Here is a 14,479-nt window from a genome sequence, read left to right as displayed (position 1 = left end):
TAAAGGTGTGGAGCTATGTCACCAGTTTATACACAGTAATCCCTTGTTTAGCACGGTTAATTGCTTCCAGACCCGACGAGTGAGAAGATAATTTCCATGAGGTGGGATTCCTTATTTCTAAATTGGGATGTTTTCGTAGTTAGAGCATAGAAAAGAGGTTTACAATCTTCTAAACACGGGTTTTAACACTATTAGAGCCTTGTAGACATCAAATAACACCCCTATAGTCACCTTTTCACTCGTAATCCCCAATATACTCTAATAGACGTGATAAGAGTAAATAAACCTTGTAAGACATAAATAAGACTGGTGTGTGTTGCTATAAATGTGTTCCCTAGGGGACCTTTAAGAGAGGCAGACAGGAAGTGTCTCTAGGGATTCAGAGTTGAGTTTCATCATTCAAACCTGCAATAAAAGCCTTATGTTCAAGTCTTATTTATTTATTTATTTATCACTTTTCTGTTACGTTTTTATTTCTTTAATCTCGATTTCCGTGTGATTTATTTTTATGTGTTTTTGTTATCCAACTGTTATTTTTCAATGCCCAAAGTTTGATGCACTGTTAGTGTAATTTGTAAGGCACTAATAAAGTTGATTGAAAAAAAAAGACGCTTTACGTTTTTATGGAATTTCTTACGTAATACGACGCAAAAACTTTACGTAAATTCTTTACGTTGGGTGGAATTTACGTAAAAGGAGGTTTACGTCATGCGAGGTACTACTGTACTTCAAATGCAAATTCAGGGGCTCTTCTGAAACATTTCGGAGCACCTTCTGCACCCGGTCAGGATGAGGAGCCATCTGTGCCCTCCTCAGTCTCGAAATGACTGAATCTTCAGCCTCAGGATGAACAACCATCGACTTCTCGACACTTCAGGACACGCGTCTTCTGCTATCTTCTGCTATCTTAATACTGCCGTCTCTTGATTTTTAATATTGTTGATTATGCTGGTCTTAGCTGCTTGTATTGTAGTCGTAATGTAGTTGTTTTAGTGTTTTACATCTCACAATGATATATATTTTACTTTTATGAAGAGTCGTATCACCGCGTTTTCGTTCAATAAAGCTCTTGAATCCTTAAAAGTAACTTCATTTAAATGTACCTTCATTATTCAAAGTAATTCCATTATTCATGTGTGTGTGTGTGTGTGTGTGTGTGTGTGTGTGATGTTGCAGCACTACAGATGTTGTGACAAATGCTTCTGTCCTTTTTTTTCATCAAGGAAAAGCAGAAAGGTCAGGCTTTAGATCGCAGTTGAGCATTTCAAATCTGGTTTTGCATTCCAAGTGTGTGAATAGCAGCTTGATTTTACTGCACTAACTTGTATTTGAAGGATTTGTGCAGTTCAGAAGAATAACTTTGGATTTGATTGCTGTGTTAAATTGGTTTTGCTGATTTATTTATGCGTATTGGTACTTAATCTATTTCGTGCCTTTTGTGCCTTTTTTTGGTTTTTGTGATAATGATAATAATAATAAAAAACACAAATTTGTGTTTCGTGTTATTTGTCTACTCGGTAAACAAATACAGTGCAGCCCAGGCTTTGGCGGAATCGTCACCTTTTTAAAAAAAAAATTGTTTATATATTTAAAATGTCTTACATTTGAATATATATATTTTATTTTAATGATTTACTTTTTATATTTGTGACTTTAAAAGTGAGATACAGATCCAAAACGATGTGCCCAGGTACTAGCAACGGTATTAGCGACGTTGGGCTTGCGTGTTTTTGGGATTGTTTTGAACGTGCAGCTGCTTATTTGGCCCCCCCGATATTACTCCCATCTCCCCACAATAAAGTAAAATACAAGAGTGGGAAGTAATTTATCCTCTACATGCCCCCATTCCCTGGTTATCACGCCCCCTCGAGTCAACTTGACATGCCCCCAAACACACGTACGTGGCGTATGCACAGCTACACTAGATCCCAGGATGATGGAAGAACGAGTGTTTATGGGAAGCAGTGAGAATGAGGGGCAGTAAAAGTTGCTAAAATATGGGGAAAATACGATAAAATATAAAAATAGAATATAAATAAAAAATAGAATAAAAAATAGAAGAGCACTGGAAGACTGGAGCCGATCTGCTGCAAGTGTGAGATGAGATACGTGCTCATCCATCCATGTTCTAGGCTGCTTATCCTCATCAGGGCTGTGGGGGTATGCTGGAGCCTATCCCAGATGACTTTGGGTGATTTTGGGTACACCCTGGAGTGGTTGCCAGCCACTCGCATATAAACAAACAACCATTCGCACTCACATTCATACCTATGGCCAATTAGCATCACTAATTAACCTAACATGCATGTTTTTGGAATGTGGGAGGAAACCGGAGTCCCCGGATTCTCCTGATTGTGTGGCCGACATGCTAACCACTCGGCCACCGTGCGGCCCTACGTGCTCAACATGCAGATTCAATTCAGCATGATAATACTGAGAATCGATGAGGCTAACAAACATGGGTTTCACGGCTGGAAGACAAGACAAGTTCACGGGATGAAAAGTCATTCTTTGAACAACTTACATTTTTAAACTTATATATTTGCTGTTGCTGATCTAAATACAGTATTTATATACAGTCATCCCTTGCCACTTTGCGGTTCAAATTTCGCGGTTTCAGTCTATCACGGTTTTAAAAAATAAATAAATGAGTAATTATCGCTGTTTCGTGGTTGAATACAGCCTATTATTAGTCAAAAATATGCATATTAAGCCAATTTTACGCATTCTTGTCTGAATTAAGCATTTTCAAGCATACAAATGTCAAAATGAATGAAAATACACATATAAGGCATTCAGAAGATGCATTTAAAGACACAATATGTAGTATCACCTAGCCTGGTCACTAGGTGTCAGTAATGTTACTGTAGCGATGGCTGTGTTGTGTAATTCTGCGCTGCTGTTTAGCGTGTGGGCTTAAAGGGCAGTGACATTCTGCATGCGGGGTTAGAGCTAGCTTTTAGGAAATAAGCCCATAGAAGAAGAGAACTGGGAAGTGTTAAACTGTTCATGCTGTGTTTTGAGCATATGCCTGTAAAACACAGTACCCTGTGTCTATTTCAAATAAAAAGGTTGACTACAGCCATCATAAAATGGTGTCATTCAGCCACCATTACATTACATTGAGGAGACAATAGCCACAGCAGGAAGTATACTGTTCCAAACCCCCCCCAAAAACAAGGAACACTTCCAATATTGATGTGTGAGTTTATATTATGTTTTATTTATGTCTAATATGTCTTACTATTTTCTTTTATTATGTCTACTATATTGGGTAATATGAGGGTAAAGGTGACTATAGGGGTGTTATTTCATGTCTAGAGGGCTCTAATAATGTTATTTAAAAGGTCGTAAACAGGTTTTCTACGCCCTAACTATGAAAATATTCCATTTATAAAAAAGGAATCCTACTTTGCAGAAGTTCGCTTATGGTCAGGTCTAGCTAGAGCCAATAAACGGGGAAAAACAAAGGATTACTTTATGTATATTTTTATTGGGGTGCAACAATACAGAAAATTCACGATTTGGTTTGTTTCAATACTTTTTATGACTTGTATTTTATCGAAATTACCACCTTTTTTGTTTTTAACTCAAAAGTAGTTTTGAAATTAAATGTATCTGGTGCAGCTATACCCGCCTCATTTTGTGCTGTGCATACTTAGAAGTTAGAACCATGTATAAGAAAAATAGCACCTAATTAAAAAAAAAACATATAATAGATAATTCACAATACAATTCAACAATAAAAAGAATTCATCAATAGTTCTGTTTATAGATTCAATAGTATTTCAATCAAACTATGTGGCGTTCATTATTTCCACAGCTCATGTAGACATCCGTTACAATTATAAAATTAACAAAAACAATTATCGAAATGACAACACAGCCAAAGTCAAAGCAAAACATGAAAAAATTATACAATGAGAAGATTTTTTTTTCATTTGATCATAAAATAATGGCAACAATAACAATTAAGCGTAGAAAAACACATTTCCGTAATTTTGCATGGAAGTAGTCACCACGAACGCAACGAGGACTTTTATTGCATGTGCGTTCAGTGCATCTTACTGCTGAGTTATTTTATCTGTCATTTTGGATGATAAAGGTGAAAAATGTAGTTTTGCCCGCAACTTGAGACGCCGTCTGCTGCCAGCCACAACAGCAGCCGCTGAGCACGTCCGCCTGCGGGGATTTCATCAGCCACGAATCAGGAGGGGGCTTTGGAGTCAGCTGACTGACGCCATCAGACTTTTGGGTTACAACAGTGCTTCTCAAATAGCGGGGCGGGCCCACCTGGGGGCGTGTGGCGAACTGTCCGTGGTGGCGAGAGGAAGGGAGGACTTCGATTAATAGTGTTATCAAATGGAAACCACTGTATGGACAGCTACGTACATGTATTGTTGCGCCCCTAATTTTTCATACCTATGAACAAGCGGCCTCTCTCCCTTTGTTTTGTTTTGTTTGTTTTTGCAAGACCTGGCAACACTTGTCCCGAACCGTGAATACGGCGTACTTTCACACTCCTACACTTGCTTCCTTATTAGTGACACAAATGGGATGCAATCACTAAACACACACAAAAGCTTATCAGAGAAAGAGGAAGTAAAACCAGCAAATATGGAAAGAAAGTCTAAAACGCATGAGCACATGCAAGGCACCTCATTTGAATTGCAGATGTCTTCGTGTTTCTCCATCTGCCGGCGTCAAGATGATGAGCCATCCTCCTTAGGAGACTTTTTGGTAATTATCTGCTAATGGCACTTGGCCTGTCAACTCCTCGAGTGCATCCAGCACACATATGACGGTATACACAGACAGCAGCCTCAAAAACAAACAGACAGGCAGCAGCACGCACCGAGAGAAACATCCGTACAGACAAACACACACAGGAAGACAAATAGACACACAAGCAAACATTAGTGAGAAGCTAATGACACACATTATGCACACAGACACACACATTACTCGGACACAGAAAGACAGCGGCGTGTCCCTACCACTTTGTCTGCCCCTGTGGCTAATCTGTGCAACTTATTATCAAGGAGATAATGGAACTGTCATCCATGAGGCAGAGGAGGGAGGCGAGAGACGACGACAGAGCGAGACAAAGATGCGGCCGCGTGTTCACTCGCTGCATTTTAAAACAGAAAGAGATTTTATTGCAGGAACTTCGGTGACGTTACAGAAGTCTTATTGCCTTTTTCAGGCTCACCTGAGCTGTGAGACGGTGACAAAATATGGAAAGTGCGAGAGGAATCAATAAAACGGGTGAAAAGGCACACGGCAAGCTAACACTTGTCAAGAAGTACAAAATGAAAGGTGAAGGCAGACTGAGTGCTAATTATTTTTTATTGCAGTATCATTTTGAAACACTTGAACCGTTTTGTGCAATTTCTGCTTTCATATTAACAACAAAATGAGCAGCAATGATGGAAAATAATGAAATGAAACTGTGAGGTGGATCATTTTGATGCAATACATGTTAAAGAAATCTGCTTTTTTGAATCATAGCCTTTTTGGTCTCGATCAACTGTTTAGTTACTTTTTTGTCATTAGGGCATCTAATCAGCGGGGGCAGCAGAGAGCTAAATAGCTGTCAGGTTGAAGTGGGTGAGGCATGGGCCGGTTAGTGGTTTCGCTATGAAAAAGTCACAATTTCCAAACCACTAAAATTCCTACGATCTGAGAGAAACACTAAAAATACTTTGTCACGTCCTGTGTTACGCCTCGCAGCTGGAACCTGGCTTTGATGTGTTGACACCACAGGAGATGTGGTTGAGGAGACGAGGGCAGAGGATAAGTGGTATAAACCGTTTACTCTCCACTGAACAACAAGCAAAAACCACTAAACAATGCCTCGCAGGTCCCAGGAGAACCTGAAAATGTCAAGAAAACCCGCCACTTTTCCGAAGCGATCAATTTTCGTCCGTTTTTTCAGGTCCGCTGCAAACGTGAATTCTCTTACTTTAAAGTTGCTGAAACAACACTTTTCAGGTCCGGGAAGTGGGAAAAACATTCATAAAAGGTCCCGGGAAGACCTAAAAATGGCAAAAAAACGGCACTGTTTTGAAAAATACGGCCGAAAATTGACCCGTTGGAAAAGTTTTTTGCCATCTTTGGGTCCTGCTGGGACCCCCGAAGAATGTGTGGTGGGTTTTTCCCACATCCCCGATCAGAAAAGTGTTGTTGCAGCAACTTGAAGAAAGTGCGATTTTGAAAAAACGACCGAAAATCGACCGCTCGGAAAAGTGGTGTTTTTTGACATCTTTCGGGCCTGCCGGGACCCCCGATGAATGTGTGGTGGGTTTGGCCTACCACTCATACCAGAAAAGTGTTGTTTCATCAACTTAAGAAAACGCAATTTCGCGACAGTCGCGGTCATGAAAAAACGGCCAAAAATCGACCGATCGGAAAAGTGGTGTTTTTTGACATCTTTGGGTGCTGCCGGGACCCCTGATGAATGCGTGGTTTGGCCCACCTGTCATACCAGAAAAGTGTTGTTTCAGCAACTTGAAAAAAAATGCTATTTTGCGACAGCCGCAGGTCTCGACTTTGACTTTTTCTCCGTCTTTGTCTCCAGTAACGTGTCAAAACAATTTGTCTATACACACTTAGAATCTAATCTGCCTGTGTGTGTAATTTGATGCATATTCCTCAACGATATTTAATACTGATCAATCTTTATTTTTTCCAAAAAGGAGCAGCATTACACAGCAGACTGTTTTACAAATTTAATATATCAATATATAGAGATATTTATGAACAGTTTGATTTCATAGAAACGTGAGTGAGACCATTTTGGCATACAGTACAGATATTCCATGTAAGTACAGAAATTGCTAAGTTTTTAACTCCCACAGCCCTTGCGCCCACCAACCCACCAATTAATCCCGACTGTCCTCCTACAGACACGGAACACAGAAAGACGGAGGGTAAAAGTATACAGGAGCACAAAACAAGGCACCAATAAATTAAAAAGATAACCCCCGCCCCCTGAAAAATACACCCACACAACAACAAAATCTATTCAACAGAATTAAATACAGTTTATGAACATAAAACTCTGCAATCCTGTTAAAAAGCAAACAAATGGATCAGACAACAGGAAAAAGTAAAGTAAAAACACTTTGGCAGATTATTAATTTTAGTTACAATCAAGTAGTAAAGAAATCCAGTGTTCTTGTGTACAAATAAATTCATATAGTCTACACTCGTTTTTTGTTCCGCCCCAGTGGTTTATGTACATTTTTTTTTTTTTACAGATACATTTAAAACACTATCAAAAAGTTGTATGAAAAAGTATTTACAAGTCATAATTCAAAACCATTGGACTGTACCACTGGACTGTCTCACCTTTCCCCCCTCCCCTCCTAAGAGCATTATCTCTTTACACAGTGCAGAAGGCTTCTTGAAAAGTTTTTGTGCAACAAACAGCATAAAAAATGTCGACTGTATGGCTGAGGAATGGATGGAACCCCCATTTTTTAATGTCTGATGAAATAGGCAGATTTTTCAGAAAAACGTTCCCTCTATATTGATGGAATTACAACTATCCATAACATGACTTCATTTTCCAAATGGGTGGAAAAAAGCTCCACCAAGGAAGAAAACACCATCGACAACAGTCAGAAACAAACCATTTTACGTCCCAAGGAAAAAAAATACAAAAATAAGAGAAATCAGTTGGTTAAGATAGTTGGATAAGTACAGAGGTCATTCCATGGTCCAAAATGCAGTCGAGGGGGCAACTTCTTTTGCGCGAGCATCCTTTTTAAGTGCTTCCTGCTTGGGAAAGTGTTTTGTTGACACTTTTCATGTGGTTGGCGGGTGTATCCAGTGGTTCTTCTAGTGTGTGTTTACCTTGATCATAGTGATAGCCCTTGCAAAGCAAAGATGTCGATGCTCGGATGAAAATGGGATGGCAAGAGAGATGAGGGGCACTAAAATACAGGCGCATCACAACCACAGAAACAAGACATGGGAGTAAAAAACAAAAAATGCTGATGTTGCTGTCGTGTTACTCTTTAGTGATAGAGTGCATGCAGTTAAGACGTGGTAAAAGTGTCAAAGTTGTTAGAAAGCATTCGGCACCTCCTGGGTAAGCAATTCGATTATCTGCTTATGCAGAGATTTGGAAGACCGACTAGAAGAGTGCAAAGAGTACTATAAGAAATAGCAACCGGGGGGGGGGGAGCGGGGTTGGACAGGGAGCAAAAATCATGAACAATTTTAGAATTTGGTTTCCCAGATCCATTCAAATGATTGCTAACTGTGTGAATAGTGGGACGCTAGAGTGCAGTAACGAGAACTCATCTTACACACACACACACACACCTCCTGTAGTGTATGTCATGTGACCACTGACCAGAAGAACGACTAGCACAACAACAACAAGAACAACAAGACGTTGATGTGTTAAGAGAGAAACTAGCTCTGATATTTCAAGCACTAATTAAATATTACTCTATTTTTACACTGTGCAACCTGCATTTGTTAAACATAAATCCTGTAATCAACTTCTGTTTTGATTATAAACATCAGATACTTGATTGATTTACCTTCTGGACTGGATCTGGACTTAAGTTGGTCAAGATATGAAAAATATTAGTAAGATTTTTGAAGAGGACATCTTTGTCCCTTAATGTTAACAAATAAATTATTTAGGTTACATTGTGTTAAAATAAAGTATTTGGATTTGTTAATACTAATATGTTATGGAAAATGCACAATAAAGTTGTTAAATGGCTCATATTTGTTATGTGTTTTAGTTTTATTGGGATAAAAATGGATTGCATCAAATAAAAAAAATCTGGTATCACCCATCACTAGTTGGAATTTAGAGCAATAATCTCTGAACTACTGAGGACCGGAAATTGTGGTTTTGAGACAACTCACGTCTCTTCAACCAGATATGTCTTTTTAAAACAGGTCGATGAAATATTCGGGCATACAGCGCAATCAATAAAAAATATTGTTCAGAGATCAAAGTCAACAATGGAAAATGTGGTGTTGTACGCATGACTCGGTATAACTGAATTTAAGAATAGTCTTTAACGTCCCATCATGTCAGTGTCCCATATGAAAGGATGCCCAACGACGTAGAAGAGTTAATGTGCCACATCGACAGCTATCATGTTTACTTGCTCTGGTGGTTTAAAGTACATCACCATTAGAAAGTCATCTGGGTAATTACTGCAACGCTCACTGGGCATTTAAGCCGATCCAGTGGATCTGAAACATTTCTGCAGCAAGTAAAAGGAAGAGAAGCGCTTTCGAACGGTTTACCACTTTCCCCGATCTCAGGCTTTTAAATCAAATCAGAGCTTGTTTTTCAGTCTATGAGGGCTTACTCATCTTTTCATACAAAACCCTCCACGGAACAGTCAGTGAAAGAGATTTCTGTATCTACGGCAGCTAATTTAAAAGAAACACTCTTGAAGAGTAAAGCTGTATGAAAGCAAACATTTCACCTGAAAAAACAAGAACACTCGATTATCCCTCTCTTTCTCATATCTCTATTTAAAATGGCTTGAAACATGATTACATTTTTCAAATATTCTTAGAAAACAGCGGTTACAGGTGGTCCTTGGTGTTATGACAAATAACATTGCTTATTAGAAGTGGTGTCACGTATCACAGTGTCACCAGTAGGTGTGATTAAAATGTGGCGATATTTCCCGTTTAGAGAAAAGCTGTCTCGCGAGAAGAGGCCTGTGAACTATGGCTAATGTGCTGTGTTGTTAATACACTTAATATGGAAGTGGCAGTGCACAAGGCAGGATTGGAAGCGCACATGAAGTGCTTTACGCACACTACAAACCTTGCAATCCTACATGAACTTGGCGTCCCGGCGTCACTCGCTCTCTGCATTTTTTTCATGGGCGTTCAACAGCTGCCATTGTGTTAATGTCAAAGCTGTAGTAATTCTACATTTCATCAAAGTTACTTAAGATTTGTCAGATCACTGCATAAGACGTCTGTCAAAACGTGATAGTAGCATCTTTTCCCAAAACTCAATACTTCCTGGTCAAGCAGTGCAGCATCGGGAACTGTAGTACTTGTAACGTAAACATAAAGCTGATCGACTGCAATCTGCAATTTTTTTTTTTTTACACGTGTGTTTACACAACTACATGTTAACACAGATGATTAGTAGTAGTAGTCTCCCAAGCAACAGTGTGTCAGTGAAAAGGAGAGCCATCGCCGTGGAAGTGAAAATAAACATCATAAAAAGCTCAGAGAGTAGAGAAACAGCCACTAATATCAACCGCTCTTTTGGTATCAACCGAGTGTCATTGCATTCATTAAGGATCAAGATTCATGGATTCTGTGAGGGGTTACAAGGAAATCTGGGAAGAAAAGAGAAGGTCTAGGGATGGAACTCATTCGTAACCCATTATTTTCCCCCTACTAGTAACACAGCATCCTGGCCAAATACCAAAATATATCTAATTTCATCTTGATACAATTACTGGAGTTATTTAGTATTTTTCTTTTTCATTGACTTTCCCCTTTATCCACCCCAGGGGCTTTAGCATCATCTACAATAGCAGCAGCACAGACAAGCAAACAAACGGTATATAAAACACTGACTGAGAAAAAGCAAACTCAAGTTCATGGTAACCAGTGCGCATACCTCTGATGCCAACACCGAGGATTACTCATAATTGTTATTTTCTGCCTTGCTGCTTTTTGCCTTGAAGCGCTACCCTCTGGTGGCATAAATCCTTGTAGTCACATCAAAAAAAGCTCCTTTCTTACTCTTCCACCCTCAAATCACCTCCAAACGTCCACACCAATCCTTACCTTGTCATGTTCACAGCCTCCTTTCCTATATTTAGCTTTGCTACCTCAGTACAATATGCGTGGCAGAGGCAGATGTGAACGGCTTGGGAGTGAAAAGGATAAAAACAACCCTCCTCCAAAGAATGTTACAGATAAACATTTAAGGAGAATAAGGAAAAACTGTCTTTACCAGACACTGAATGTCATTTCAGTGAAGTCGAAATACGTCTGGATGTGCTGGTTACATATTTACACCAGCAAACATACAAATAAATAAAACATGAAGAATTAAGAATTCATGGTGACTCCCTTTCTGATACTTATGAGAGCTCAATGAGGTTAGTTTAAGAAGAGCAGCTTGTACTGTAAATGCACTCACTACTAAGAGAGAGAGAGAAAAAGGGGCAGAGCACAGGCTACTACACGCTAGAATTAGAGAACGTAGTAGCGCCTACTGGTAGTAGCGATGTTACTAGAGTGTGAGAACTATAGGAGAGAGGTGGGATATACGGGTTGTACTTGTCATCCCTGCTCCTTAAAAAGGAAGCAAAAGGAGGAGCGTCTCCTCTGCGCTGAGCCAGGCCTCATTGTGGAGGTATGGATGTGGAGGGAGGAGGGGCCGAGGTGAGAATGAAGGCACAGGCCGAAACCCTTCTTCAGGGATAGCCATCGTCCTCCAGACTGAGTGCCACTAGCTGAAAACAGCAGATAAAACATGTTACCAATGCAAATAAAAAATGATGGACAAAGACAACACAGGCTAAAAAAAGGCTTCAGCCATTCATTTCTAATGTTTACCTCCACCTCCACCCTTTGCCCATTCTTGTCTTTTCCCCTCTTCTGGCACTTTCTATTTGAGGAATGCTTTGTGCTGTCTTTGGCTGCAAATGCTTAGCCCACATAAAGCCAGCCTGATCTCTCTCTGGATCTTTGACATGCAGCATAGTGCCACAAGGGTAAAAAAACAAACAAAACAAACTCTCTATCACCTCCTTGCCAAAAGCAATTTTTAATTCACTTTTAAAATGACTCGTTTGTGCACCTGTTGTGTGTATGTGTGTGTGTGTCTTCAGGTTGTCATCACGCTGTTATATCTAAAATTGTGTGCCACCTTCCTCATTGGCGCGACACAAGGAAATCTGGGTTACCATGCCAACTGATCAAAGAGCTAGACTCTCCCCCCCCCCATTATTCTTTTTGGATGCCCATCTCTACTACACTGACAACAAAATGATATGAAATTAATGTTTCCACTGACCGTGCTTCCTTTTGGGATTTTGAATGTTGTCACTGTTGGCATTGTCCCTTATGGCAACATGCACCTGCACCATCAGGGCAGTTGTCACTCTCCCCGGCCAAACTGGTGCCCTAAGCAGAATTTTATTTGGAGTCCCGCCTCTAGGTAGCTGTGGTCACCACATCTCTAGCACCTAACTGACCCATTAAAAGCTGTTTTTATAGTATTTGACATGAACCTGTATTTACTCAGATGTATGTTTTGTAGTAATACGAATACATGGCAAATAAATAGTTTTTAGTGCAAAATTTGCAGAATAAAAAATGAACTGTGTGTGGCTGTCTTCTAGCCCACACCCTCTGCCTTAAAAGGCAGCAGCTGGACCATTACACCACGAGGGACTGACAAGTGAGTGGGTGAATTCTGATATTATATTCTCTTATTTTGCTGCAAGGCTACCAATCACTGTGGCAATGAGGGCGGTGTTACATTACGTGTCTCTTTTTTCCTCTGCTGCCTTGGGCTAACTTGGAGTCCTACGCCTCACGGCAGTGATGCACATCCTTTGTGCATTTGCAGAAAATTTGCCCCTTGTGCAAAATGTGGCCCGTCATGAATTGTGAAGCCCTACGCAGAGCGTGTGTTCTGCGGGTAGGGAGTGGCAGCCCTGGACCCAGAGATTCTATTTTTTGGTTCTGATTTATGCTCCCCATTTTGGAGTAGTAGTGTGACAAGTTCACATAGTGGCATTGCATGAATAGCCTAACAAAATTAAAATTGTGCTATCCTGTTGGTTTTCTTTGGTGACCTATAGAACTCCACCAATAATAGTCTTACCAGTGAATCAATATTAAATAGGTCTGCAGAGGCAATGAGTCTTAGTGACATTACATTGAATATACTGTAACTATCTCTGAGTCACTAGTGCTCTCTGATGAGGGTCCCAGTGTTTGTCTATTGCAGGAATCACTTTATAGAAATAAAACGTCAGCTGCTTCCTGAAAGAATAGCTGATGTGTGTCAGTCTATGATTTGTTTCATAACATGGACCTTGACAATAAAAAAGAATATTATGTAGTCAAAGAACACTTAAACACATATAAAAACTACAAGTACAAAAATTGGAATGGAAGTATGATATCAAAAAATGTATAATTTATAAATGTGTGTACTATATGATCATGGTCAGTAGAGGAATGGTAGCATGGTGTAGGGCTTCATGTGTTGGTCTTTTCCGTTATTACTGCAAACTTGATGTGTGAGTGTGTTGTTGTGTGCACGTGCATGCATGTTTCTTTTGACCAGGAGAACATGTAGACAACAACTGGGCTTTTCTGAATGTTCTTTCTCTCATTTGCCACTGGATAACATTGGCGCCCCTGAGTACCAATGAGAGTTGCTGTCGCTGATGCCGCCCCCTAGAGGAAGCGCTATGAATGGCTGACTGTGGTTGCCACTCACTGCCGGGTAGACGTGACCGATGGACTCGCTGTGTCGGCCGATGTGGATTTCATCATCGTCGTCTTCTGTGGTCTTGCGGTAAACAGGGTTGTCGAAGTTCATGCTTTTGGTGTTCTTGCGCCGCCAGTTTCGCCACACCAGGTATGCGCCGGAGCAAAGTAACCCAATGACCACTGTGGCAAGGATAGGGACTGCATGTGTTTAACACACACACAACAACAACACACGGCGGGAGCGTTAACACAGCCCAGGGGACACAGAGCGGCACTTTAAGCACTCATACATCACACACACTTCCTGAGGGCTCATTATTTTCTTTCTTCCGTTTTCAATACCAAATGAATCAAATAGTTCAAGACGGTCACGTGTGGTGAGGTTCATGGCTGGTTGCTGAGGCACTGACTTCTTTTTGTGATGTTAATACAGGTTGCTCATTAAGAGGGTAACAAGAAAAAGAAGAGAATAATTTGCTTTGGTTAAAAAAAAATGACTTTCAATTCTTCTTTGTTCTTTGTTTTAAATACTACTTAGTCCCATTAATTTAATGTTTTTACTAACTGAAAAACATTTGTATTCCTACCTTTCATCTGCATATGAAGTACATGCACCCTATCATTCTCCAGGAAAAGCCCTGATACTTTGTTGTAAAAGTTTGATCATCTCCTGGTGATCTTTGGAATATAATTCTCCATCTCACAATTAATTAGTTCAGCAAAGCATAAACGTATCTTGCTGCTCTTTAGCTGGTCAAAAACAACAACAAAAAAAAACGCTGGCTTTTCCTGTCTGTGGCAGGATGGCACCTTCCAGCTCACGCATGCCCCCACACCTTCTGGAGTCTCCACGTATGACATTTGTCTGTGTTTTATTGTCCGATGAGCAAGAATAATGATGTCACACTTATATTAAAGACGTTAAACAGGTTGTAGAAAGTCATGGTGTATAATACATGTTTCTGAAACATTATTTATTGGCAACAAGTTGACAAACAGAAAG

General features: G+C 40.0%; 1 protein-coding gene across 4 annotated transcripts in view; it reads right to left on the bottom strand.

Annotated features, from left to right (window-relative positions):
- Positions 1-3,602: 3,602 nt before the first annotated feature.
- Positions 3,603-14,479, bottom strand: part of lrp8 (low density lipoprotein receptor-related protein 8, apolipoprotein e receptor) — a 167,989-nt gene continuing 157,112 nt past the window's right edge. The window contains exons 18-19 of one of the 4 annotated variants that reach the window (XM_054788584.1): positions 13,484-13,656; positions 3,604-11,480 (exon numbers count right to left, since the gene is read on the bottom strand). In XM_054788584.1, coding sequence (XP_054644559.1) covers positions 11,442-11,480; positions 13,484-13,656 — 212 coding nt within the window. In that variant the 3' untranslated portion in view covers positions 3,604-11,441. Of the gene's footprint in view, positions 13,675-14,479 lie in introns of all 4 variants that reach the window. The other 3 variants (XM_054788583.1, XM_054788582.1, XM_054788581.1) reach the window with 3 other exon arrangements.

This window comes from Dunckerocampus dactyliophorus, chromosome 10 (genome assembly GCF_027744805.1).
Source record: "Dunckerocampus dactyliophorus isolate RoL2022-P2 chromosome 10, RoL_Ddac_1.1, whole genome shotgun sequence".
NCBI lineage: Eukaryota > Metazoa > Chordata > Actinopteri > Syngnathiformes > Syngnathidae > Dunckerocampus > Dunckerocampus dactyliophorus.
The sequence above is the reverse complement of the archived record's forward strand: the minus strand, read 5'-3'. Positions and strand labels throughout refer to the sequence as shown.